This window comes from Podarcis bocagei (genome assembly GCF_964188305.1).
Source record: "Podarcis bocagei genome assembly, chromosome: Z".
NCBI classification, from domain to species: Eukaryota; Metazoa; Chordata; class Lepidosauria; order Squamata; family Lacertidae; genus Podarcis; species Podarcis bocagei.
In genome coordinates this window covers 22,209,045-22,232,755 of record NC_138140.1, presented here as the reverse complement: position 1 = coordinate 22,232,755, position 23,711 = coordinate 22,209,045, and the positions used below count along the sequence as shown (strand labels likewise).

At 46.3% G+C, this 23,711-nt stretch overlaps 1 protein-coding gene across 6 annotated transcripts in view; it reads left to right on the top strand.

The window, feature by feature from the left end:
* VSIG4 (V-set and immunoglobulin domain containing 4) overlaps positions 1-23,711 on the top strand; it is a 62,311-nt gene that overhangs the window by 19,998 nt on the left and 18,602 nt on the right. For 2 of the 6 annotated variants that reach the window (XM_081178779.1, XM_081178780.1), the window contains exons 2-9: positions 15,652-16,008; positions 16,712-16,993; positions 18,238-18,303; positions 18,830-18,913; positions 20,009-20,074; positions 20,576-20,677; positions 21,173-21,194; positions 22,669-22,761. In XM_081178779.1, coding sequence (XP_081034905.1) covers positions 15,652-16,008; positions 16,712-16,993; positions 18,238-18,303; positions 18,830-18,913; positions 20,009-20,074; positions 20,576-20,677; positions 21,173-21,194; positions 22,669-22,761 — 1,072 coding nt within the window. Of the gene's footprint in view, positions 1-10,155; positions 10,487-11,306; positions 12,370-15,651; positions 16,009-16,711; positions 16,994-18,237; positions 18,304-18,829; positions 18,914-20,008; positions 20,075-20,575; positions 20,678-21,172; positions 21,195-22,668; positions 23,669-23,711 lie in introns of those variants that run through there. The other 4 variants (XM_081178781.1, XM_081178783.1, XM_081178782.1 and 1 more) reach the window with 4 other exon arrangements.

Sequence of the window (23,711 nt, the reverse complement as noted above, 5' to 3'; positions counted from 1 at the left end):
AGTGCTCCATGGCCAGAACTAAATATCTCCTACTTTTAAAAGTTTCGCTGCAGAGATTCTGTAGGACTGTAAAGGGAAATTCCTTGTAATTTTTTTTTTTTTTAAAGCAGACTCTGTGTAAGAAATCTTCCTTAGTAAGGTGATAGGTAAAACAAACAACCGCATCCTGGGGTTTGGCAGAATGCTGTATGCTTGCTCAAAGTCACATAGGATGTTCCCCCATTTGGGGAACAGCTTAGACCACCAAGCGATCTCATGTCCTGCCCCTCAAGATCTCATCACCTCGCTGCCCAGCAGTGTCTTTCCCTGAGCTGAAAGAGTTAGTTATGGAAGTAGTGTTGAGGACATAGGCGCCGACTCCATGGGGCTTGAGGGGGCCCAAGCCCCCTCAAAAATTCGTTTGGGGGGGCTCCGCCCCCCCAATAATCTCCGGCGCCCCTCCAGCAGAGCGCCATCGCCGCCCCTCCCCCAGCCCAAAATGCACAGGATCGGGCTGCATGCCTCCTGCCCTCCCGAGCAAAAGCTCCACCCAATTTCCGCTCCGGAGCTGATTAATAGGTGCAGCACGCTCTCCCCTATTCGCTCACGAGGAGGCGGCGCCACTTTATTTGCATATTCATGAGCTTATTTATTATTCATGAGCTTTCCCGCCCCCCCCCCCCAATATTTTTTATAAGTCCGCGTCCGTGGTTGAGGATGCCCAGACTGCTGGTTCTGCGGGACTTCATCATGTTTTGTCTTCTTCTGGCAATGTTAAAGAATGTGGGTTGTATTCAACTAAGTCCCACTCAGAGGCAGATCCACTGAAATTAGTGAATCTAGGTTAGTATTGCCCATAAACTTCAATTGGTCTATTCTGAATAGGACTACCATATGTCACAAATAATAAAAATGCAATCCTTTTCCCCAATACTGGAGTGCTGTACTCACAAAAACCCTCACCACCAGTCATGCCGGTGATTTTAACAATAAAATGCACAAATAGATGTGTATTGTATGTAAGGGCTAAACCTGATGAGAAGAGGAAGAAAGGAGCACAAAATCAAGTTGTTGTTGGGGTGTGTGTGTTTTGCCTCCTGATGCAATTTTGCGCTGGTTCCCACAGCACTTTTTATCAATACAATGGTACCTCGACTTTTGAATGTAATCCGTTCTGGAAGACTGTTTCAAGTTCCAAAATGTTTGAAAACTGAAAACTCAATACAGGAGCCTCAATATGGAAAACTCAGTACAGAAGGTGTGTGGCATGTTCAACTTCCAAGGCATGTTCGAAAACTGAAGCATTTACTTCCGGGTTTACGGCGTTCAAAAACCGAAATGTTCGTCAACGTTTGAAATGTTCATTAACATTCGAAAACCAAGGTACCACTGTAAATGCATACCAGCAACTCATTTTTACCCACCCACCCCCACCCACCCACCCAAGGCACATGGGAAGACTATATCTATTTTGCTGCCCCACTAAAAATGATTCTAATACAGTGGTGCCCTGCAAGACGAATGCCTCGCAAGACGGAAAACCCGCTAGAGGAAAGGGTTTTCCGTTTTTGAGTTGCTTCGCAGGACGAATTTCCCTATGTCTTGCAAGTCTTGAGATTTTTTTCCGCTCCCCCCCTTTTTCTAAGCCGCTAAGCCGCTAATAGCCTTTTAGCAGCTAAGCCGCTAAGCCGCTAAGCCTTTAATAGCCGCTAAACCACTAATAGCGCTAATCCGCTAAGCCGCTAACAGGGTTGCTTCGCAAGACGAAAAAACTGCTAGACGAAGACACTCGCGGAACGGATTAATTTCGTCTTGCGAGGCACCACTGTACAGTGTAGTTTTGCTTTAGATGGAACATAACGTTAATTGATGCTCATAAATATTCAGATGTCTATTAACTTAGCAGCATAAACAGTTGCCTTTTATTGAGTCTGTTCACTAGTCCATCTAGTTTAGTATTGTCTACACTGACTGGCAGCAGCTCTCCAGGGTTTCAGGCATGGGTCTCTCCTGGCCTTATTTGGAGATACTACTGGGGATTAAACCCGGGACCTTCTGCATGCAAAGCAGGTGCTCTGCCACTGAGCTACACTCATCCCCAGGAAGCCATTCGTTCTTAGACAAGGAGACCCCGCCAGGCAACTTTAAGCAGAATCATGTTTTAGAGGAGGAGTTGGGGTGGGGGACCTTAAGGAAGGGGGCCAAATGCAGCCCTCCAGGTCTCACTAATCTAGTCATCAAAGCTTGCCTTAATCCTCACTGGCCCTGTGACGCATTACAGGTGTCTTATCGTTGCTGAAATATCACCTTGAACTTTTATAATGCCTCTTGTTTATCCAGACAGAGGAAAGCCGATATGTGTGAGTGGGTGTAAAAACTAGACAGCTAAACCCAGGTAAAATGTACCCACTGTTGCTTTCTGATCTACCAGCATGTGGCCCTCAGGGAGTCGTCCAGAAGTCCTTGGGCTGTTTTAGAGTTTAGAAGTCCCTGTTTTAGAGTTGCTCCCACACTCTGCAAGGTGTTCCCATTGCCCAGCTGCTCAATGGACAAGATTGCTCTTCCCCTTGCTCCCTGGTGCTAGCTTCCATCCTGATAGCTGATGGCAACAATCCACCTCTTAAATGTCTGAGAAATGTTTGGTGTGACTCCCCTCTTCCACCTTTTCCCTGTTTTTTTGTTTTTTTAACTTTTCTACTAAATTGCATATTCCATCTCCTCCCCCCCCCCCCCGATTATATGTAACACTCAGGCCCAGATGAGACAGTTTATGTATGATTTTTCTTCTTCTTCTTCAGTGACAGTGTGAATCACGAGAGCTATATACAGTGGGAGGGGTGTTTCTCTCTCTGAAACATGAAGTACACTCTGCATATTTGCTATTTTTTCATGTTTGATGCTGTTAAATCGAATAAGGGGGGGAATGAAGGTTTTATGGTCATATTTGAAGGGGTTGGACTAGATGACCTTCGGTAGTCCCTTCCAACTCTACAATGCCATGGCTTATGGTTCTATGATATTTTGGGGGAGAGGTAATACTAGTGTTTATTTTTCTGTAAGAGGCCTAGTTTGGTCAGAATCAAGTATCAACTTCCAGAGTTAATGAAAAATACATTGTCTTTGTTAAATGAGCCACCATAGCCGCTAGAGGGCCATGGAAATTTGTGTCCCAGGCTTTTTAGACTTGTCTACCCATGTACTATCTGGAACCAAAGTAGCACATTGGTTGCCAGATGTGAAATATTTTGGCATTATTTTCAGCTCTCCCACTCCACTAATTAGCTAGGAGGGCCCGTCACTTAGTTGTAGTTCTTGCAGCCCAACTCATTCTTTTGGGATGCTGATGAGGACATTTGAGTGGCTAGTTAAGGTCACTGTCTTACAAAGAAACCTCCCTGTTTAGTTCAACAACCTCTTCTTTATGATTGTAAGCCTCACTTGGGGACAGAACCCCAAGAATTGGAAGGGACTCAAGGCATCATCCAGACTGACATCCCCCCAAAAAACAATCCAGAAAAATATTTAATTGAAAATACATGTGATTGGAATGTTTTCTTTCTTTTCTCAAGGGGTGGGGGATGATAGAGAAATGCTGACTGCTCCAGCATTACTTAGTTCCAATGGCTGCTAAATTTGACAGCCACTGCAGTTTGCAAAACACTTTCCTTAGTGGCGGCCCTCCAGGGCAAGGACACCCTCAACTTCCCCATCTTGAGCAGCTGTGTTGCTACCCTTGAAGAAAAGTCTGTGCGGGGTGGGTGGGTTGCATTGCATACGGAGAACAAGATCTGAGAGTGACTCAGCTGTGCAAAAGCACATGCATCATTTTTTCATTATATCAGCAGCGCTGGCTCCAGAGCTCTGATAGCCTTTGCGCAAAGCATCGCCACTGCACGCTTTTAACCTGGAAAGTGTGTCTATTTCATGCCGACACCATGCCTTGCAAAGTGAGAAGGGTAGTCCTGTGGTGTGGTGCCCAGTGAAAGACTTTTTTGGTCCTGGGTGCCTTGAAAACACCTGAATCTGGCATCTGTTAGAGCCACAGATTGCAATGACTTACAATTATAGAATTGTAGAGTTTGAGGGGATCCTGAGAGTCATCTAGTCAGGAATCTCAACTAAAGAATGCATGTCAGATGGCCACTAAACCCTCTGCTTAAAAACCTCCAATGAAGGAGTGTCCACCACCTTCTGAGGGTGTCTGTTCCACAGTCAAACAGCTCTCACGGTAAGAAAGTTCTTCTTGTTTAGTCAGAATCTCCTTTCTTGTAACTTGAATCTATTGGTTTGTGTCCTTGCTCCACCTTCCTTTTGACAGCTATTTAGATATTTGAAGATGGCTATCATACCTTCTCTCGGTGTCTTCTTTTCCAGGCAAAACATACCCAATTCCCTCTACTGTTCCTCATAAAGCTTCATTTCCTTGATTATTGCAATGTGGTCTCATATTTTGACTTGAGTTCTGCATACACCCTTCAATCCTTTTGGGTCTGTTTTCTGTTAAAGGAATGAACATTAATCAGTATGGACCAAATAAAAAAAGTCCAAAGTTGTGCTTTAAGAACATCAGAAGAGCCTGGCTGCTGTATGAGACCAAATTGCAATCTAGTTCAGTATTAGGGTTGTCAAGCCAGAAGCATCCTAGACCTGAGATTTCAGGGCCAAAACCTGAGACCTAGGTTAAGACAGTCGCTGGTGATGTCATGGGGGAAGTCCCTGGAGACAGATTAATTGGGAGAGGGGAGCAGAGGGGGACTAGCCCCCATCCTGAGTGCTTACACTATAATTTGCAGCCAGCTCCTGCCAGGCTGCAGCTTGTAAGTTGCATACAATCTTTATTATTATTATTATTATTACAGTGGACACTTGGGTTGCGAACATGATCCGTGCGGGATGCACGTTCGCAACCCGCAGCGTTTGCAACCCGCGTCTGTGCACGCGTGGGTTGCAATTTGGCGCTTCTGCGTATGCGCAAAGCACAATTTAGCGCTTCTGTGCATGTGCGACTGCCAAAACCTGGAAGTAACCCGTTCTGGTACTTCCGACTTCCGGCGGTCCGTAACCCGAAAAAATGCAACCTGAAGCATCTGTAACCCTAGGTATGACTGTACTATTGTTATTATTGGATTCCCACCTGGGAATCCAAGCCCTCCTCCTGCCACCTCGAGGGGACCAGGCAAACCTGGAGACTAAGTCAGCCATGGAGGTCTGGCAACCCTATTTAGTATCCAGTTCTCACAGTAGCCAACCAGAATATCTATGTCATGAATGGAGCAGCCCTTCTCTCACTTGTGAGTTTTGCTTTGGGAACCTTGATAGCCTGGAGAAGTTTATCATGCTGCAAAAGTTGCAGCTTTTTGTGCTGTAAAACCAAAAAGTCCCCCAATTCTGAGTTCAAAGGGCAGTGTGCAGAACTAGTGTATTGTCTCACCCACCCACCCCCACAAGAAGCAGGAGGGTTATTAATACAAGGTGGCACTAGGTTTGTCTCTAACAATTCTAACCGTCTAGATGCTTTCAGGCTGTGACCTTTGGTTGTTCTATAAATATGACCCTGCAAGAATGTATATAATAACAAGATGGAAACAGCTTCAATTGTTGTTTTGAAAGATTGTGCCAGCAAAGAATATTTGCCATATCATGTCCCTTTCAGGAGGTCAGCTGCCGGATTGTTATTGGGAACTGGCCTTGGTTTTTTTTAAGTAAGGTTCCGGATAAGCCTAGGAGGTTACAGGGCAATTACTCTAGTCCCCCCCTCCTGCCAACCCAATAATTGGCCAAGTCAGATGCAGGACTGAAAACTAGCTGCAACTTTACTGACAGACAGACATCCCCCCCCCGGGGGGGGTGCTGGCGGGCTGGCATAATGTTGAATTTGGATCTGTTGACCAAAAGGATTTCCAGTCCAAAGTCTGGCCATCCCAATTCCTCCACAAGAGTAAAGAAATGGCAGGTCCTTTTAAAGGTTCTGCCATCCTGCCCATTTGCAAGTTGTGAAAGATGCTTGAGCCCCAAGATCTTGAGAAGTCTCCTCTTTTGCTGTGGCGTCTACCACACTGCCCTGCAAACCAACCTGACAGCTTAGCTGGGCCAAGAGTTAATGCAAGAACACAAGAGTCAGAGAGGAAGGTTGTAGTGAAGAAGCTACCAGGTTAAGACAGAAGCTTTCGAGCACGTGAGCGTAATTTATGGAAACTGGCATTCAGAAGCATTGCTGCCCTTCTGCTGTGGAGGGCCGAGCAAAGCCATCCTGGCTAGTAGCCATCCATAGGCCTCTCCTCCTCCATGAATTTGTCTAACCAACTTTGCCTTTCTGAGAGGGCATGTGAATGGATTGGTTAATATAAACATTTTATATGCATCAATAATAATAATAATAATAATAATAATAATAATAATAATAATAATAATAATAATTTTTATTTATACCCCGCCCTCCCCAGCCAAAGTCGGGCTCAAGGCGGCTAACAACCAATAATAAAAACGATTTGAATGAATACAACTTAAAAACAAGATTAAAATACAACATTAAAACAATTAAAATGCAGCCTCATCACAGGAGGAGAAAGGAAAAAGAAAGAGGGGGAGGGAATCAAATTGGTTCCAAGCCAAAGGCCAGGCGGAACAACTCTGTCTTACAGGCCCTGCGGAAAGAAATCAGATCCCGCAGGGCCCTGGTCTCATGAGACAGAGCGTTCCACCAGGCCGGAGCCAGTGTTGAAAAGGCCCTGGCTCTGGTTGAAGCCAATCTAACTTTCTTAGGGCCCGGGACCACTAGAGCAGTGTTTCCCAACCGGTGTTCCGCGGCACACGAGTGTGCCGTGAGACGTTGCCTCGTGTGCCGCGAGATGCCTGGAGGGAGGCGGGCGAGTCGGGCGGCGAGAGGCGGGGCGGCGGCGGCGAGGAGAGGCCGCGCCTCCTGCTGCTGCCTGGCGCTCCTCCTCGCAGCCGGCAGCGCTGCCTGGGCGCCTCCGCGCGACTCTGCCTCGCTGGGTTTGGTCTCCCAGCAGAGACGGGTCACACGCGCACCTCCCTCCCTCCCTCAGCCTGCGCGGAGGGAGAGCCAGAGAGAGGCATCGCTCCTGTGCGGCGGGAGAGGGAGCAGCCGGAGCGATGCCCCAAACGAACGCATGGGACCGGAGGGGAAATCCTCTCCGAGGCGGATTGAGCGCAGCTGAGAGAAGCCTTTCGAGGAGCTGCAGCAACTCCCGGCGACGGCTCCTCAAGCCCCGCCGCCGCCCCCTCCTCCGCCCGCTATCGCCGCCACCACCACAACAGCCGCCGCTGCCTCAGTTGCCGCCGTCCCTCAGTCCCTCGCTCTGCTGCCTCCTCCCACCCCCAAAGCTTGGAGGTTCCCCGGCAAGGGGGAGGGAAAAAACTTTCACTTTCGTGCGTCCCTCCCGGCGTGACGCTGCGCGCTGACGTCACGGGGCGGGGCTTTAATGATGGTGTGCCGCGAGATTTTTTTTCAGTAAACAGGTGTGCCGTTGCCCAAAAAAGTTTGGGAAACACTGCACTAGAGTGTTGCTATTTATGGACCTTAAGGTCCTCTGTGGGGCATACCGGGAGAGGCTGTCCCGTAGGTACGAGGGTCTTAGGCTGTGAAGGGCTTTAAAGGTCAAAAGCAGCACCTTAAATCTGACCCTGTATTCCACCGGGAGCCAGTGCAGCTGGAAAAGCACTGGGTGAATATGCTCCCATGGCAGAGACCCCGTGAGGAGCCTCACTGCAGCATTCTGCACCCACTGGAGTTTCTGGGATAGCTTCAAGGGCAGCCCCACGTAGAGCGAATTACAGTAGTCAAGCCTGGAGGTGACCGTTGCATGGATCACTGTGGCCGGGGCGGGGCGGGAAAGGTAAGGGACCAACTGCTTGATGCGGCAAAGGTGGAAAAATGTCGCCTTGGCTGTTGCTGTAACCTGCGCCTCCATAGCATTTCTGTCAGAGAAAGTATAGATCTATTCTATTTTAAGGGTTCCCAAAATTAAGAAAGGCTCTCAGGTTGGATGTGTTGATATACAAAGCGCTAAACAACCTTGGCCCAGTGTACCTTAAAGACCACCTGAGCCTTTATATCCCAGTTAGTCAGAGCTTATCTGGAAGAGGACTGTTACTTGTCCCCACACCAGGGTTACTGAGGCCCACTGGCCCCAGCTAGAAGTTGGGCATTTGGTGTCACCAGAGATTTGGAAGACATCCTCAATGTTGACTTTCAGGCATCTCTTGGATGGCGGACAACAGGACTTTGTAGCTGCTTAATTTTTCAATTTTTTATTAGCTACTCACTTTGTTTTTAATGGTGTTTTTTGCTTTAATGCTGCACACTGTGCTGATATTTTCTGTTCACCCACTATGAAGGATTGCCTGGGTGGCTGTTCACACCTCTGAAATACTACATAGGACAAAGGGTAGTACATAAATGTTTCTAAATAACAAAGGCCACATCTGCACCAGACAGTTAAAACACTTTAGACCATTTTAACAGTGGTATAAGAGAACATGGCTTCCTAGAAAGCATTCTGGGAGCTGTAGTTTGTTAAGGGTGCTGGGAGTTGTTATGAAGCCCCCATTTCCCTCCCAGAACTATAGTTCCCAGAGTGCTTTAACTGTCAATCCCTCTTCTCGGGAGATCTGGGAACTATAGTTCTTGCAGGGGGAGTAGGAGTCCTCTCACAACTCTTAGCGCCCTGAGCAAACTACACTTCCCAGGATCATTGGGGGGAAGCCATGAGTGTTTAAAAGTGGTGTCATAAAGCTTTAAATGTGTGGGGCAGATGTGGCCTCTGAATGACATCAGCTGATCCAGTCTGCACCTATAAATACCCACCATGATTCTCGCCCGCCCCTTCAACTCCCTTTCCAAACCTGACACTCAACAGGCCTGCTCCATTGTATCAGGAGAAGGCCTCAGACCTGACAGTGGCACTATGATGCCCTCAGAGGTCACAGAACCATTTCACAAAGCAGAAAACATAGGCAGGCAGACATATATTCACAGCATGTCCTCACACTCCCCAGCCCCTACTCTGCATCCTCTGTTTTTCTTCCCTGCTCCCCAACTACCTACCTACCGTATTTTTCGCTCTATAAGACGCACCCAACCATAAGACGTACCTAGTTTTTAGAGGAGGAAAACAAGAAAAAAAATCTCTCCCTCTCTGCAGAGCGCCTCTTCAGCAAAGTGGGAGGAGAAATGGAAGGGGCTCCGTTTCTCCTCCCGCTTCGTTGAAGGGGCGCTGCACAGCTCTCCTTCTCTGCGCAGCGCCATTTGCTCCATAAGACGCACACACATTTCCCCTTACTTTTTAGGAGGTAAAAGTGTGTCTTATGGAGCGAAAAAGACGGTACTTTTCTTCAATTGCAGGGGTCGGCAAGGTTTACCTCACTTAAGCCGGTTCACTCCAATGGAGATCCCTCTGTGGGCCAGATCGCGCATTCACAGCTGCGATTTCCAGCATCTGCGCAGACATGATTTCCGGTGTCTCTGCATAGACGCAATTTTCGGCATCTGAGCATGCACAGACGCAATTTCTGGCACTACGGAAGTGAGTCCCCGCACCGTGCTGTGTCAGTTTAGAGCAATGCACAGGGACTTGCCGAGTAGGCAGCTCGGTTTGGGGGTGGCTCGGGGGCCAGTTAAGCGACTCCCGTGGGCTGCTTGTGGCCCATGGGCCTTAGGTTGCCTACCCCTGAATTAAGGCCACATCCATCCTGTGTGTTTAAAACATTATAATCCCACTAAAATTATCACTTAAATGTTTGCTGCCTTGGGCTCCATGGGGTGGATATAAATCATAACACTTAAAAATAAATCAATTAAATGTGTTCAGTTTCTATGAAACTGACAGGGCTTTTTGTGCTTGAATTTTTAGTTCTAAATGTGCAGTTCAGGTGTCGAAGTCTCTCAGCCCATTTAGGGTTACCCTGAAACTTGCAAACTTAGCAAATATACATAAAATGTGAGCAGAAGGAGAGGATGCAAAAAATGGAGAGGCGGGGGGAAGAAGTGTGTGTTGGGGAAAAACATCTGATTTTAAAACAAAGTTCTTTCTAAAGGTCATGCAGAAATCGAGACATAACTATTACAAGGTTCTTCCAAATAAACCCTTGCGCCTGCAAACAAGTGCATTTTTTTCTTCCATTCATTGCAAAGGTGATGATACTGCTTTCCCTTGTTTTTTTATTATAATCAACCAGCTTACTCCAATAATGTCCTTGATGCATTCATCCAATTGGAAGGTGCCCCTCCTTTCTTTTCCTTTTTGAACAGAAGAGGGAGGACGAAGGTACCCTGGCAATGGTATAAAAATCTGTGATACACTGATGCAGTTGTCCGGTTCGCAGGGAGCAGAGAGAGGGAAGTTTTGTTCACTGCACCCTTGAAGGATTCAGTTCCTTACTAGTTAGCACAGAGTGAGGAGCAGTCAGAGTAATCAGTCTCTGGCAATCATGGCCAAGGTAGCTTGGCTGTGGTTTCTGCTGCTTGCACCCACTATCCATGGAAAAGGTAAGTCCTTTCAGGATTAAATTTTAATATTGTTTAAATGAGATGTACAATACTTCGTTCTTCAGAACTCATAAGAGTAACAATCAGGGCTGCAATGTTTCATTTTTTAGATTAAAACTTTTAAAGGTTTTTAACTTTTTGTGCTTTTAATGTATAGTTTCATGGCTTTATTGCTGTAAGCTGCTTTTATTTTTTTTATGATGCAGAAATATACTCAGGCTTTTTAAAATATAAATAAGCCAATAAGCTAAATAATGTGCCACACAATTAACCAGGTGGCAGACTTTAAAAAAATATTATCTTTAATACACAGAGATGAGTGAAGCTGCCACTTTTGCATTTCCATGTCAATTTGTAATTCCCCCCCTTCAGATCCACATGAAAATTAATCAGCATTTCAGTGAGAATTTCTCCTAATATATACATGTTTGTGTGCATTTATATACATTTCTGTGCACATCTTACCACAGCATATGCAGTTCTGTTTGCATTACTTGGATGGAGAACTGCAGGGTTCAGAGAAGTGTGGATTTAAAAGGATGGCTGTATTTTGATTAACATATTATTTCAGAAAGTTAGGGAGGTTTGCCTTTAACTGAGGACTGAATCCGATCTCTCCGGCTTCTCTATTAATGCAACAACTCATTATAAAAGCAGCCTTGAGACATTTCTTCTTCCACTTTGGAATGTTTCTTCTTAACTGATGCCTCCCGCTACGGCAACCGGTGTCTCATCTACAAAGTTGTTGCTTGGGTTCAGAACTAGGAATGGGTTGGAAGACAGTAAAGCCGCAGATTGTGTGTTGCAACTGAAATGTGTGCTTAATCACTCCTGGCTATATATTATGGCTTTGATTAAATTACACAAAACAAGAAAACTTCCAAAGAAGTTGTAGAACATTTTGTATGCTTTTTTTCTGTAAATCTGCCTAGGCACTTAAGTGACTGCAATTAATCTGATGTTTTTATGCCACTCTACATTTGCTGTACCTTTAAAATTTTGCAAGGCTTTTCATCCTTTTCATTCTGTCCCCTCATTCACATTTACTACATAAGCCAAATGTCATTCTTTGATATGTTTAAGAAAGAAGTATGAAGTGTTTAGCATGTCATGGGGGCTTTAACAGGTGGGTGGAACAGGTGTGGTTTTCAAAATGTAGCAGATGCCGTAATCTTGCATAATCTTAGCTTCGTGCCAAATTACTTATGATGTTGTTTTCTAGCATTGTTTTTTTTTTAGAAATGTATTTCTTAGTTGCTTTGAGCTCAACATTTGTTGCCGGAAAAGCAGAGTTTAAATATTAAATTAATTACTCGGAATCAGAGGCAGTAGTGCTGTTGCACGCCAGGTCCTTCTTGTGGGCTTCCCATTGAGGCATTTAGCTGGGCATTATGATAATGTGATGCTGGACTAGATGGGCCCATGGCCTGATCCAGCTCTTGTTATGTACTTATGGTAAATAATCCTTGTGCGAGACCTCTGTATTTATATAATTTTAAAAGGTAACTGAACCTCTTGTCTTGTGTCTTTGGTTTCATAAGTGTTCTGGTTGTTAGTTGCCTATTACCTTCTCAGAGAGATGGCTTCAGAGGTCAGTTGGTGTCTCTTTATGCAAGGAGGTGTCCGTTATTAGCTCTTTATGCCTGTCTACAAGCCACAATGGCTATGTGCTAACTTCATTGTCAGAGGCAGATTCTGCTTGTGCGCCTCCTGCTTGTGAGCCCTGTGTACAAAAGATGGCAGGTTCAGCCCTTAATAGGGCTCAGAAAGGCACCTGTATGATAAAACCCCCAAACCCCCAATCTTCTATCAAGAGAGAAGTGCTTGCATGAGATATACAACCCAGGTTTTTTTTTTGGGGGGGGGGGTTACTGCTGTTTATGGTAAGCACTGTTAAGAAAATGCCTGGGAAGAGGGCACTTTGGTGATATTTTCTCTCTCTGACAGGGCTAGCATGAGCGTATTCAGGATTTATGTTGGGGGGGGCAAGCCTCAGTTAAGTATTTTTATTGATTTACTTGATTTGGGGGGGCTGCCCTCTTGGCTACGCTCATGTTGGGGGGGCAAGCCTCAGTTAAGTATTTTTATTGATTTACTTGATTTGGGGGGGCAAGCTCCTTGGCTATGCTCATGTTGGGGGGCAAGCCTCAGTTAAGTATTTTTATTGATTTACTTGATTTGGGGGGGCTGCCCCCTTCGCTACGCTCATGTTGGGGGGCGAGCCTCAGTTAAGTATTTTTATTGATTTACTTGATTTGGGGGGGCTGCCCTCTTGGCTACGCTCATGTTGGGGGGGCGAGCCTCAGTTAAGTATTTTTATTGATTTACTTGATTTGGGGGGGCTGCCCTCTTGGCTACGCTCATGTTGGGGGGAGCCTCAGTTAAGTATTTTTATTGATTTACTTGATTTGGGGGGGCAAGCTCCTTGGCTATGCTCATGTTGGGGGGCAAGCCTCAGTTAAGTATTTTTATTGATTTACTTGATTTGGGGGGGCTGCCCCCTTCGCTACGCTCATGTTGGGGGGCGAGCCTCAGTTAAGTATTTTTATTGATTTACTTGATTTGGGGGGGCTGCCCTCTTGGCTACGCTCATGTTGGGGGGGCGAGCCTCAGTTAAGTATTTTTATTGATTCACTTGATTTGGGGGGCTGCCCTCTTGGCTACGCTCATGTTGGGGGGAGCCTCAGTTAAGTATTTTTATTGATTCACTTGATTTGGGGGGCTGCCCTCTTGGCTACGCTCATGTTGGGGGGAGCCTCAGTTAAGTATTTTTATTGATTTACTTGATTTGGGGGGGCTGCCCTCTTGGCTACGCTCATGTTGGGGGGGCGAGCCTCAGTTAAGTATTTTTATTGATTTACTTGATTTGGGGGGGCAGCCCCCTTCGCTACGCTCATGTTGGGGGGGCGAGCCTCAGTTAAGTATTTTTATTGATTTACTTGATTTGGGGGGGCTGCCCTCTTGGCTATGCTCATGTTGGGGGGGAGCCTCAGTTAAGTATTTTTATTGATTTACTTGATTTGGGGGGGCAGCCCCCTTCGCTACGCTCATGTTGGGGGGGCGAGCCTCAGTTAAGTATTTTTATTGATTTACTTGATTTGGGGGGGCTGCCCTCTTGGCTACGCTCATGTTGGGGGGGGCGAGCCTCAGTTAAGTATTTTTATTGATTTACTTGATTTGGGGGGGGCAAGCTCCTTGGCTACGCTCATGTTGGGGGGTGAGCCTCAGTTAAGTATTTTTATTGATTTACTTGATTTGGGGGGGCTGCCCTCTTGGCTACGCTCATGTTGGGGGGGCGAGCCTCAGTTAAGTATTTTTATTGATTCACTTGATTTGGGGGGCTGCCCTCTTGGCTACGCTCATGTTGGGGGGAGCCTCAGTTAAGTATTTTTATTGATTTACTTGATTTGGGGGGGCTGCCCTCTTGGCTACGCTCATGTTGGGGGGGCGAGCCTCAGTTAAGTATTTTTATTGATTTACTTGATTTGGGGGGCAAGCTCCTTGGCTACGCTCATGTTGGGGGGCGAGCCTCAGTTAAGTATTTTTATTGATTTACTTGATTTGGGGGGGCAGCCCCCTTCGCTACGCTCATGTTGGGGGGGGGAGCCTCAGTTAAGTATTTTTATTGATTTACTTGATTTGGGGGGGGCAAGCTCCTTGGCTACGCTCATGTTGGGGGGTGAGCCTCAGTTAAGTATTTTTATTGATTTACTTGATTTGGGGGGGCTGCCCTCTTGGCTACGCTCATGTTGGGGGGCGAGCCTCAGTTAAGTATTTTTTTTATTTACTTGATTTGGGGGGGGCTGCCCTCTTGGCTACGCTCATGTTGGGGGGGGGCGAGCCTCAGTTAAGTATTTTTATTGATTTACTTGATTTGGGGGGCTGCCCCCTTCGCTACGCTCATGTTGGGGGGGGAGCCTCAGTTAAGTATTTTTATTGATTTACTTGATTTGGGGGGGCTGCCCTCTTGGCTACGCTCATGTTGGGGGGGGTGAGCCTCAGTTAAGTATTTTTATTGATTTACTTGATTTGGGGGGGGCTGCCCTCTTGGCTACGCTCATGTTGGGGGGGTGAGCCTCAGTTAAGTATTTTTATTGATTTACTTGATTTGGGGGGCAAGCTCCTTGGCCACGCTCATGTTGGGGGGGGAGCCTCAGTTAAGTATTTTTATTGATTTACTTGATTTGGGGGGGCAGCCCCCTTGGCCACACCCATGCGGGCTAATGCTCTGATCTGGTAGACAATATTGTTACTGGCCCCCCATCCTCCGAGCTGCGAGAGCCTCTAGGGATTCTTGTGCTTACCCAGGTTTAGTTTCCTTTGAGTGAAGGCCAGCGGAGACTGTGATGTCTTTAGGATATATAGGTTTATTTACACGTGTATTAACAGGTACAGCCTGAGCAAAAGATGAAAGCACTTACTGCATTAATGCTACAGAAGATCTGGTATTAGGTTTCCAGAGAAGCCTCAAGTCACAGTTTGGGATCCAACACAGAACAACACATGTCTCTACGTCTCTATGTCTCTACGTCTGAGGCTTCCTAAATCAGCGACGGCTCACACACAGCCCCACAATAGGATGTCGTTATTCATCCTAGGATGACAGTGGTATCCAGCAGAGGAAAAGGCCCACTCATTTGTCTGTGTGTGTTTAAATAAATAAACAAACAAATAAATAAAATTGATTTGCTGGACCAGATTCTTCAATTCACTTTAATTGCACAGGCCTAAATTTCTGGCAGGACATGGGTGGTGCTGTGGGTTAAACCACAGAGCCTAGGACTTGCCGATCAATAGGTCGGCGGTTCGAATCCCCGCGACGGGGTGAGCTCCCATTGCTCGGTCCCTGCTCCTGCCAACCTAGCAGTTCGAAAGCATGTCAAAGTGCAAGTAGATAAATATGTACCGCTCTGGCGGGAAGGTAAACAGCGTTTCCGTGTGCTGTTCTGGTTCTCCAGAAGCAACTTAGTCATGCTGGCTACATGACCCGGAAGCTGTACGCTGGCTCCCTCGGCCAATAAAGCGAGATGAGCGCCGCAACCCCAGAGTCGGCCACGACTGGACCTAATGGTCAGGGGTCCCTTTACTTTTACAAATTTCTGGCATATCAATCAATCGGTCCTGTGAAATAATATAATAACCTTTTTATCTTGCTGCTCCCCCAGTTGTTCTGGATTTGACTGGCCCACATGAGACCCATGGCACTTGGAGGGCTTCGGTCACTTTGCCATGTTTGTATGACCCATCTCCTGACTTCCTGGAACAAAGTGTTGTTTGGAGGCAGCGGGATCATCACAATAGAGCCATCTTTCACCGGGATAATGACTCAGGGGACCAAACACCTGTGGCGCATTTCAGAGACCGACTCACCGTTCCTAAGCAACCCCTGGGAGATGTCTCCCTCCTGATCCACGATCTCGACATGGCAGATAGAGGGCGATATGCCTGTGAAGTTACCTTCCTGACCAAAAACAATACTAGGGTAACAATATCAAGGATCATCATACTGAAGGTTAAAAAAGGTAACCTGTATTAATATGCTGAGAAGGCTTCATGGTTAAAAATGCAATATATATGTGTATATATATATATTTAAGTTGCATAGTATCATTTTCAATTTTGTTTATTCAGAGAATGTGTGGTTTGCTTTTTATTAAAGATTCTCAAGCAGGATTTTAAAAATGTGAAGAAAGAAGAAAATATAGCTTTGCTTTCACCATTCAGGTGCTCAGCTGCTTCTTTGCAAGGTGCCTTGGTGACAGATGGGGCTGGCTTTAAAAGAGGACGAGGCAAATTCAGGGGGGAGAGGGCTATCAATGGCTACTAGCTACAATGCTCAGCTCTGCCTTCTCAGTTGAAGGCAGCAATGCTCCTTTCTGATAACCAGTTGCTGGAAACCACAGGAGGGGAGAGTACTGTTGTGCTTGGACCCTACTTGCAGCTTTCTCAGAAGAGGCATCTGTTTGGCCACTGCGAGAACAGGATGCTGGACTAGATGGGCCTAATCCAGAAGGGCTCTTCTTATGGAGAGAGGGGTCAGGTCCCCAAGCTTTTTATCAATTGTGAAAAGAGGTAGAACCTTGAGGATCACATTCTCCTTGAACCTTACAATTCCAAAGTATCTTCAGTCATCTTCCTTTACTTTCCTCGCATTCTATGTCTGCTTGAGCTGTGCAAGCACCAAATTTGCTGCAGGTGCTTGATAAGTATCGTTTTGCTCCCCAGTTCCAGTGGCCAAGCCTGTCATTAAGGCCACCAACAATGATGAGACCAGCTTGCCTGGCGTGATGAGGTTCAACCTGTCGTGCTTGACCAGCGGCTCTCCGCCCATCACTTACCGCTGGTTCAAACAAGTGGAAGGAAGTAATGCAACCCTTGTGGGCAAGGAAGCCGTACTTACCTTTGACCGGCTGGAGGCATCGGATGCTGGCAGATACTACTGTGAAGTTGAAAACAGGGTCAGCAAGCAGATCCAGCAGAGTAGAGCTATTCGGATAAACGTGCAAAGTAAGAGCATCCAACAACCTCTGCTATGCAACGATCCACAATGTAGCTCCAGAGTGATTTAGTTTTAGGAAACCCAATTCATTCATTTATTCAAATAATAATAATATTTAATTAAAAATGCAGTAAAATGGCTACATACAAATTCAAGAAAACCAGAATACAGCACAAAGCAATACGTAGTGTAACAATAGCCTCTCCAAAGCAGCTACCCCCCCCCCCAAAAAAAAAAATTTATAACAATCAGTTTTGTCCAGGCTTGGCCTCTGTGTTAAGAGCTCCAGTATCTGAAATTCTTTGCATGAAATAGATAGATTTTATTCTATTTTATTTGACAAATTTATAAACTACATTTTAAAAACATACCAGAGCAGTGTACAATAATCAATACCACAGTACACAATAAAACAATGCATTCTGCTCCCTAGTTTCCCTTAGGCATTTGGCTGGCCACTGTGAAAACAGGATGCTGACCTAGATGGGCCATTGGCCTGATTCAGCAGACTCTTCTTACGTTCTTACTTTCTTAACATAAAATTCAGTTCAGAAAGATCAATAATGCAGAAGGCTGCAATCCTGTATCTAAAAAACAAAGGACAAGTGTGAATTGGGAGCCCACAGCATTTTAACTCCACAGATCTTACCTGCCCATTAAGTTCCTAGGGAAGCCCCAAGTCACAGCTTTGGGTCTAGCGTACAGCAGACACGTCCCTGCTTCTGCAGCTTCCAAGATCAGCCCAAACTCTCTCTCACACAGAGTTCCCCATCTTTGATTGATATGGCATCCCACCAGGTGATGTGGAAAAAAGCCTACCCACTTATCTCTATGGCAGCCTCCTACAACATGTAAATGGCAGTACTTAACTGGCCAGCCAAGGCCATTACCTTAAAAGAAAGACTAGTTTGATTGATTCAGCAGGTTTCCTGTCCTAGATTTGCACTCTACACACACGCAGGATTGCAGGTTTGGAAGGGACCCACTGGTATCATCCAGACTGACACACACACCCCACCCCCCAAAAAACAACCCTTTGCAGTATGTTAGCTGCCCTGTAAAACACCAGTTACATTGATGGTGCAAGATACATATATTAGAAGGAATAAAAGCTGTGGAATACCAACAGTTATTAAGCACTATCAGTGCATCTAGTGATTATCAGAATCTTACATGCAAAAAAGAACTGATCTATTCTCCAGAAAAGGAGAGGGATGGAGAGAGAAAAATGCATTCCTGCTTTTGCTTGCAGGTTCTGCTGTGCCATCTACTTTGGGGCCTAGCACTGAGTTCGCAATGAGCACCACAGCTGTGGCAGGTAAGCTGTCGCCAAATGATAGGCTGTTCAGTTTTGAGTTGTGGGTGGGAAATGCATGGGTGATTGAGGTGGGGTCGCCTGCCCCTCTGCCTGGTCTTCAATGGCTACAGCAGGCAGCCTTTGGGGAATGCCCCCAGTTGCCCTGCTCCTGCTTTTGTTCACTGCCCCCCCCCCGTTGAAGGCATCCTCTAGTTGTCCACGTAGTCGTGGATGGAGGGGAAATAGAAATTAAGGACTCCTTCACCCTGCGGCCTCAAAAGGTGCCCCTGTAAACTCAACTCGTCTCTAGTTGTGTATCAAGTGTGAGGAGGCAGAGGCCCAATCTAGACAGCAAAGGAGTGTGCAGATGAGGGATGCCAAAACCTTCCCAGTGCCTTGCAATGCCACACCACAGCACTTTCCAGGGCATGGTTTTCTCCCAGCTGAGTCCTGCCGAGAGAACAGTGGCCCTGGGGGGACAAGAGTGCATATGGGGAAGGAACAGCATGGGGACTTGCAACTTGACATATCTCTAATATCCTCACAGATGCCACAAGCACGGCTTGGATGGCGTTCGGAGGAAGAACTACATCTGGCAGCTTCAACTCAAGAGAGCTCACCATGGCAAAACGTGAGGAACATTAGTGTGGCCTTCCTGTTGTTTTAGACTGCTGGAGGAGGACAACCTGAATTCCCTGGGAGGGGAGGGGAATGTGCAATGCGGCAACTCTTTAGGTTTACTGGGAAAGCTCTGGGGTTCACTGCAAAAAATTCTCTGGTTGCAAGTGACAGGTAAAGTTTACCTCATTACAGGGGCTAGCATTTTCAGCTCCAAAAACTAGCCAAGCTGTACAGTACTGTGGGGCTTTCATTGCCTCTTTAGGACTCGACTTGAGGAAGAGGATACTCTCACTAGCAGCCAGGAATGTATTTCTGCACCCACAGAAGCACAAGCGTCATTTCCTCCAGAGCAGACACACTGACATGGGTCGACCTGAATTAGTCCTGTTCATGCCTTTCAGTGAGTCTTCTCTGAATAGGGCTAACATGGAATACAAATGTACTAGTAACTGGTGTATCCCGGCTCAAAGATGTGTTCCAAAAAAGATCAGCTTCCTAAGTGGCCTACATATACCTTGACTGCTGGTGGGAGTTCCCAGTTTTGAGGAACATTTGTGCACTGTCATTTCCAGAGGGAGAGGGAGAATTTACATTTTTATTTCATTTAGGGCTCATCCAGACTTAACTTTCGCCCTGCACTTTCTAGGCACAGGTCCATGGTTTCCTGGTTTGTGTTTGAACATGTGTGTGGGGGGGTTGTTTTTGGTGCCCCACAGCTTTCCACAGGAAAACTCGATATTTACTGCTGAATTGGAGCAAACAGCTATTCAGATTTCCTGCAGGTTGCTGTTTGCTCCAATTCGGTGGTAAAGAGCTGGTTTTCATGGAGAAAGTGCTGGGGCAAAAAGAAGAACAAGACCCTGTCTGACATGAGCCTGTTTCTAAAGGTCACCCCAGTTGACACGCCAGCAGAAGTACCCGACATCTCAACCCTAAAGTCTTTTGTGTGGCTCCAGAGATGAAATTCACCCTGCGAATACACTGGAGTGGGCTGGGGAGTTCTAACAGCTGCTGCATAGATTCTCCTCCAGCCTTGCTTCAGTTGCTCTTTGGGTGAAAGCCGGTCTCCTTTCTGCTGACGCAGCATCTTTGCCTTGATTTGCAGGTCCAGCTACAACACCAGCAACTACGACAGCGTCTACTACAGGGAAGCCTTTACCAAAGCCTACTGGTAAAGACCGCACTTGATAGCAAAGTGAAGGGAAAGGAGGAAGTGAAGTTGCCTATGTGGCAGGCTTGGGGGGGGGAGCGGACTTGCTAAAAGTATTTTGGGTTTTTAACCAAACCCTTTACATACTAGGGAGTACAGGAAAGTTAGGCTCCAACCCTGCCACTTTTCAGGATACTTTTAACATGGGAAAGGATTTAAAATGTTTTGATTCCTCTTTAAGCTGAAGTCCTGTGACCTATTCTCAGAACTAGGGATTGGGAAGAATTAAAATTTAGTTCACATTTAAAGGCAGTTGTATGAAATCCACACTTTTCAAAACAGTGTGAGTACCTAAACAGTGTCACCCTACAAAATTCACCCTTTTCTGAATTTTGCGGTGTAGTTTTCCAAGCAGTGTTTACAAAAATGTATATATTTGGGGAACATGTGCATTAAAATGAACATATCAGTATGAATAGACATACAAATATGTAAATCTCATCCTCTGCTGTGTTGTCCTAGGGTCCAAGATGTCAACTTTCGCCATCATCATGCTTGTTCTGCTCACCCTTGTTCTCACTGGTATTCTTACGTGTATTGTCTGCTACAGAATAAATGGAACTGGTGAGTGAGTTAGATTTCACTCAGAAAACAATGGCTTCTCTGATTTGACAGAGTGAAATGATATATGAAGAACTGAAGGGAGAGACTCTGCTGCATTAGTCCTCAGGACCAGGGTGGGTGGACCAGGGTGAAGGATTTAGGAACCCTATCTATGGGACTAGTGAACTGCAGGTAGTTCTGAGCATAGCTTTGTACGTCCCTCCCGAAGCTATGTGCTTGGTGGAAAAGGACGACCATGCCAGACAGAAAGAGTGTTTATAGGCCGTTTTGCCTAAGAGCTGCACCAGTGCCCTCCTGCCACATACAGCACAGAGTTGTGCAGCAGCTCTATGTGTTTTCCCCTTGTTGGGATTAGGGTATAAGCTGCACTTCTATTGTTCATCTGATATTGCTTGTTACATTTTTAACAAAAGCTGTTTGCAGTTTTGAAATGATTGTACTTTTCTGGAGGGACATTTGCTCATAAAGTTCTGCTGTTTGTTTTTTGTATTTCAGGTGATGGCTTTCCAATTTCATAGTAAGTGATTATCTGATTATCTAGGGCAGTGTTTCCCAAACGTTTTTGGGCAACGGCACACCTGTGTACTAAAAAAAAATCTCGCGGCACACCACCATTAAAGCCCCGCCCCGTGACGTCAGCGCGCAGCGTCACGCCGGGAGGGACGCACAAAAGTGAACGTTTTTTCCCTCGGCAGCTCCTCTCAGCTGCGCTCAATCTGCCTCCGCGCAGGCTGAGGGAGGGAGGGAGGGGCGCGTGTGACCCGTCTCTGCTGGGAGACCAAACCCAGCGAGACAGAGTCGCGCGGAGGCGCCCAGGCAGCGCTGCCGGCTGCGAGGAGGAGCGCCAGGCAGCAGCAGGAGGCGCGGCCTCTCCTCGCCGCCCCCGCCCCGCCTCTCGCCGCCCGACTCGCCCGCCTCCCTCCAGGCATCTCGCGGCACACCAGCCGGTGTCTCACGGCACACTCGTGTGCCGGGGAACACCGGTTGGGAAACACTGATCTAGGGGTTGTAGAACGGACATGTTTGGGCTGGCAGCATATTGGAAAGATGAATATGAATAAGTGAAAAGGACCTGAAATATAAATGCTACAGTGCATATGTGTTGTGGTAGGAGGAGGGTGAATGAGAAGTAGGTCTCATCCGGAATGGCCAGATTCAGGGCTGGATTATCCAAAAAGATGTGGTTAGGGCACTAGCAAAGCAGGGGTACCCAAAAAGTGACCATTTTGTTTGTGTGTTTTTTGGGGGGAGGGGAATGACCTTTGATATTTTAAAGAAGAAGTATTGAGGTGGTCATGGGAAAAATCAGAACTTTGCTAGTCTTCCTTACACTCTACTTGTACTCTTCTTGATTTTTCTTTTCTCTTTTTTATTTTGAATTTATTTTGAACACCATAATCTTTTCAGTGCTCAGGGCCTCTGGCAGTCCTAATCCAGCCTCAGCCAGATGTCACCAGTGGGCTCAGCAGATCCCCTGCTCTTGCAAAGGACATAAACTATTGGATCAGATATTTGGGCTAAAATCTAGGAACTCTTTAAAACAAGAGTAGACACTTCCAGCAAATCAGGCCTTGCTCAGTAGCTTGACAAGCTCCCTGATTCGTGTGTTTTTTGGCAGTGGCATAAGTTCCGCTACCACTAGAAAAATAAAAGTGTGCAAAATGACAGCAAGGACCACACAACTCCATACAGCAAGTGAGCCTCATATCTCCTTAGAAAACATGGATAGAATAGTGGTATGTTGTGAGTGGAAAGTGGCCAAATGTTAATCTTTGCACTTGTTTAAAAGTTGAAGCATGGATTTCAGAAGCAGACTGTGCACATTGGAAAGGCTGAAACAGGACATAGGAAGCTGTGCAAAGAGAGCTGTGCAGAAATGCCACTCTGTCTTTGAAGTTCCAGCCCTCCAAAGTACTTCGTTTTCTTCCCTTACGCCTATTGCAAGCCCTTGGTCTATTGACCTGATTCTCACCTTTTCCTTTCTGTTTCAGCTTCTGTATTACCAGAGGCACAGATGAAGACGATGATGACAACACAGGTGGAAGTGATGGGGACAATCCACATGGCCTAGGAAGAAACGACAGGTGTGCATGTTCGTATGAGTACGAGTTACTGAACGGCAGTGCTGACAACAGCCGCATCCTGGCACCTATACTAGGCCTTGAGGAAGAGGCGATAGAACTCAAGACAGTCAATATGTATGAGGCCCTGGTCAATGAGTCAGATTCTGACATTGAAGTGCTAGATGCCCCCCTGTGAGGCGCCTTCCTTTTTTGCATTGATGAGAGCCAGAGTGGTGTAGTGGTTAAGAGCGGTAGACTTGTAATCTGGTGAACCAGGTTCGTGTCTCCTCTCCTCCACATGCAGCTGCTGGGTAACTTTGGGCCAGTCACACTTCTTTGAAGTCTCTCAGCCCCACTTACTTCACAGAGTATTTGTTGTGGAGGAGGAAGGGAAAGAAGAATGTTAGCCGCTTTGAGACTCCTTCGGGTAGTGATAAAGCGGGATATCAAATCCAAACTCTTCTTCTTCTCCTTAACCCAGCCATCGTCAGGCTATTTTCCGTATTGTTTCTAGAGGTAAAATTGTGCCACCAATTGGGCAAAGAGGCCATACATCTTGACTTTCCGTGACACAGCCGGGATGCAATAAGAAAACGGACGCAAATTGAGAATTAGCAATTAAAAAAAGCTCAACAACATTGCACAAAAATTGGCCAAAGCTCAAAATTGATTCAGTTTTTGAAAGATGGCAACCCTAGTTAAGTAGGGTGGAGTGTGGATCACAAAAGCAATGGCTTATGTTCAAGTGTGCCTCAGGAATGCATTGTCGGCTCTCTGCCTCAGAACTGCCCTGTATAAGGTGGAGGATAATCAGATTTTTTATATGCTAGTGGTGGCGGCAGCAGCAGTGGTGGTGGTAGTGGGTGCTATGTTGTTGTTCTTGTTGTTGTTCTTGTTGTTCTTGTTGTGGTTGTGCTTGTAGTTGTTGTTGTTCTTGTTGTTATTATTAAATTTATTAGTGATATTTTCTT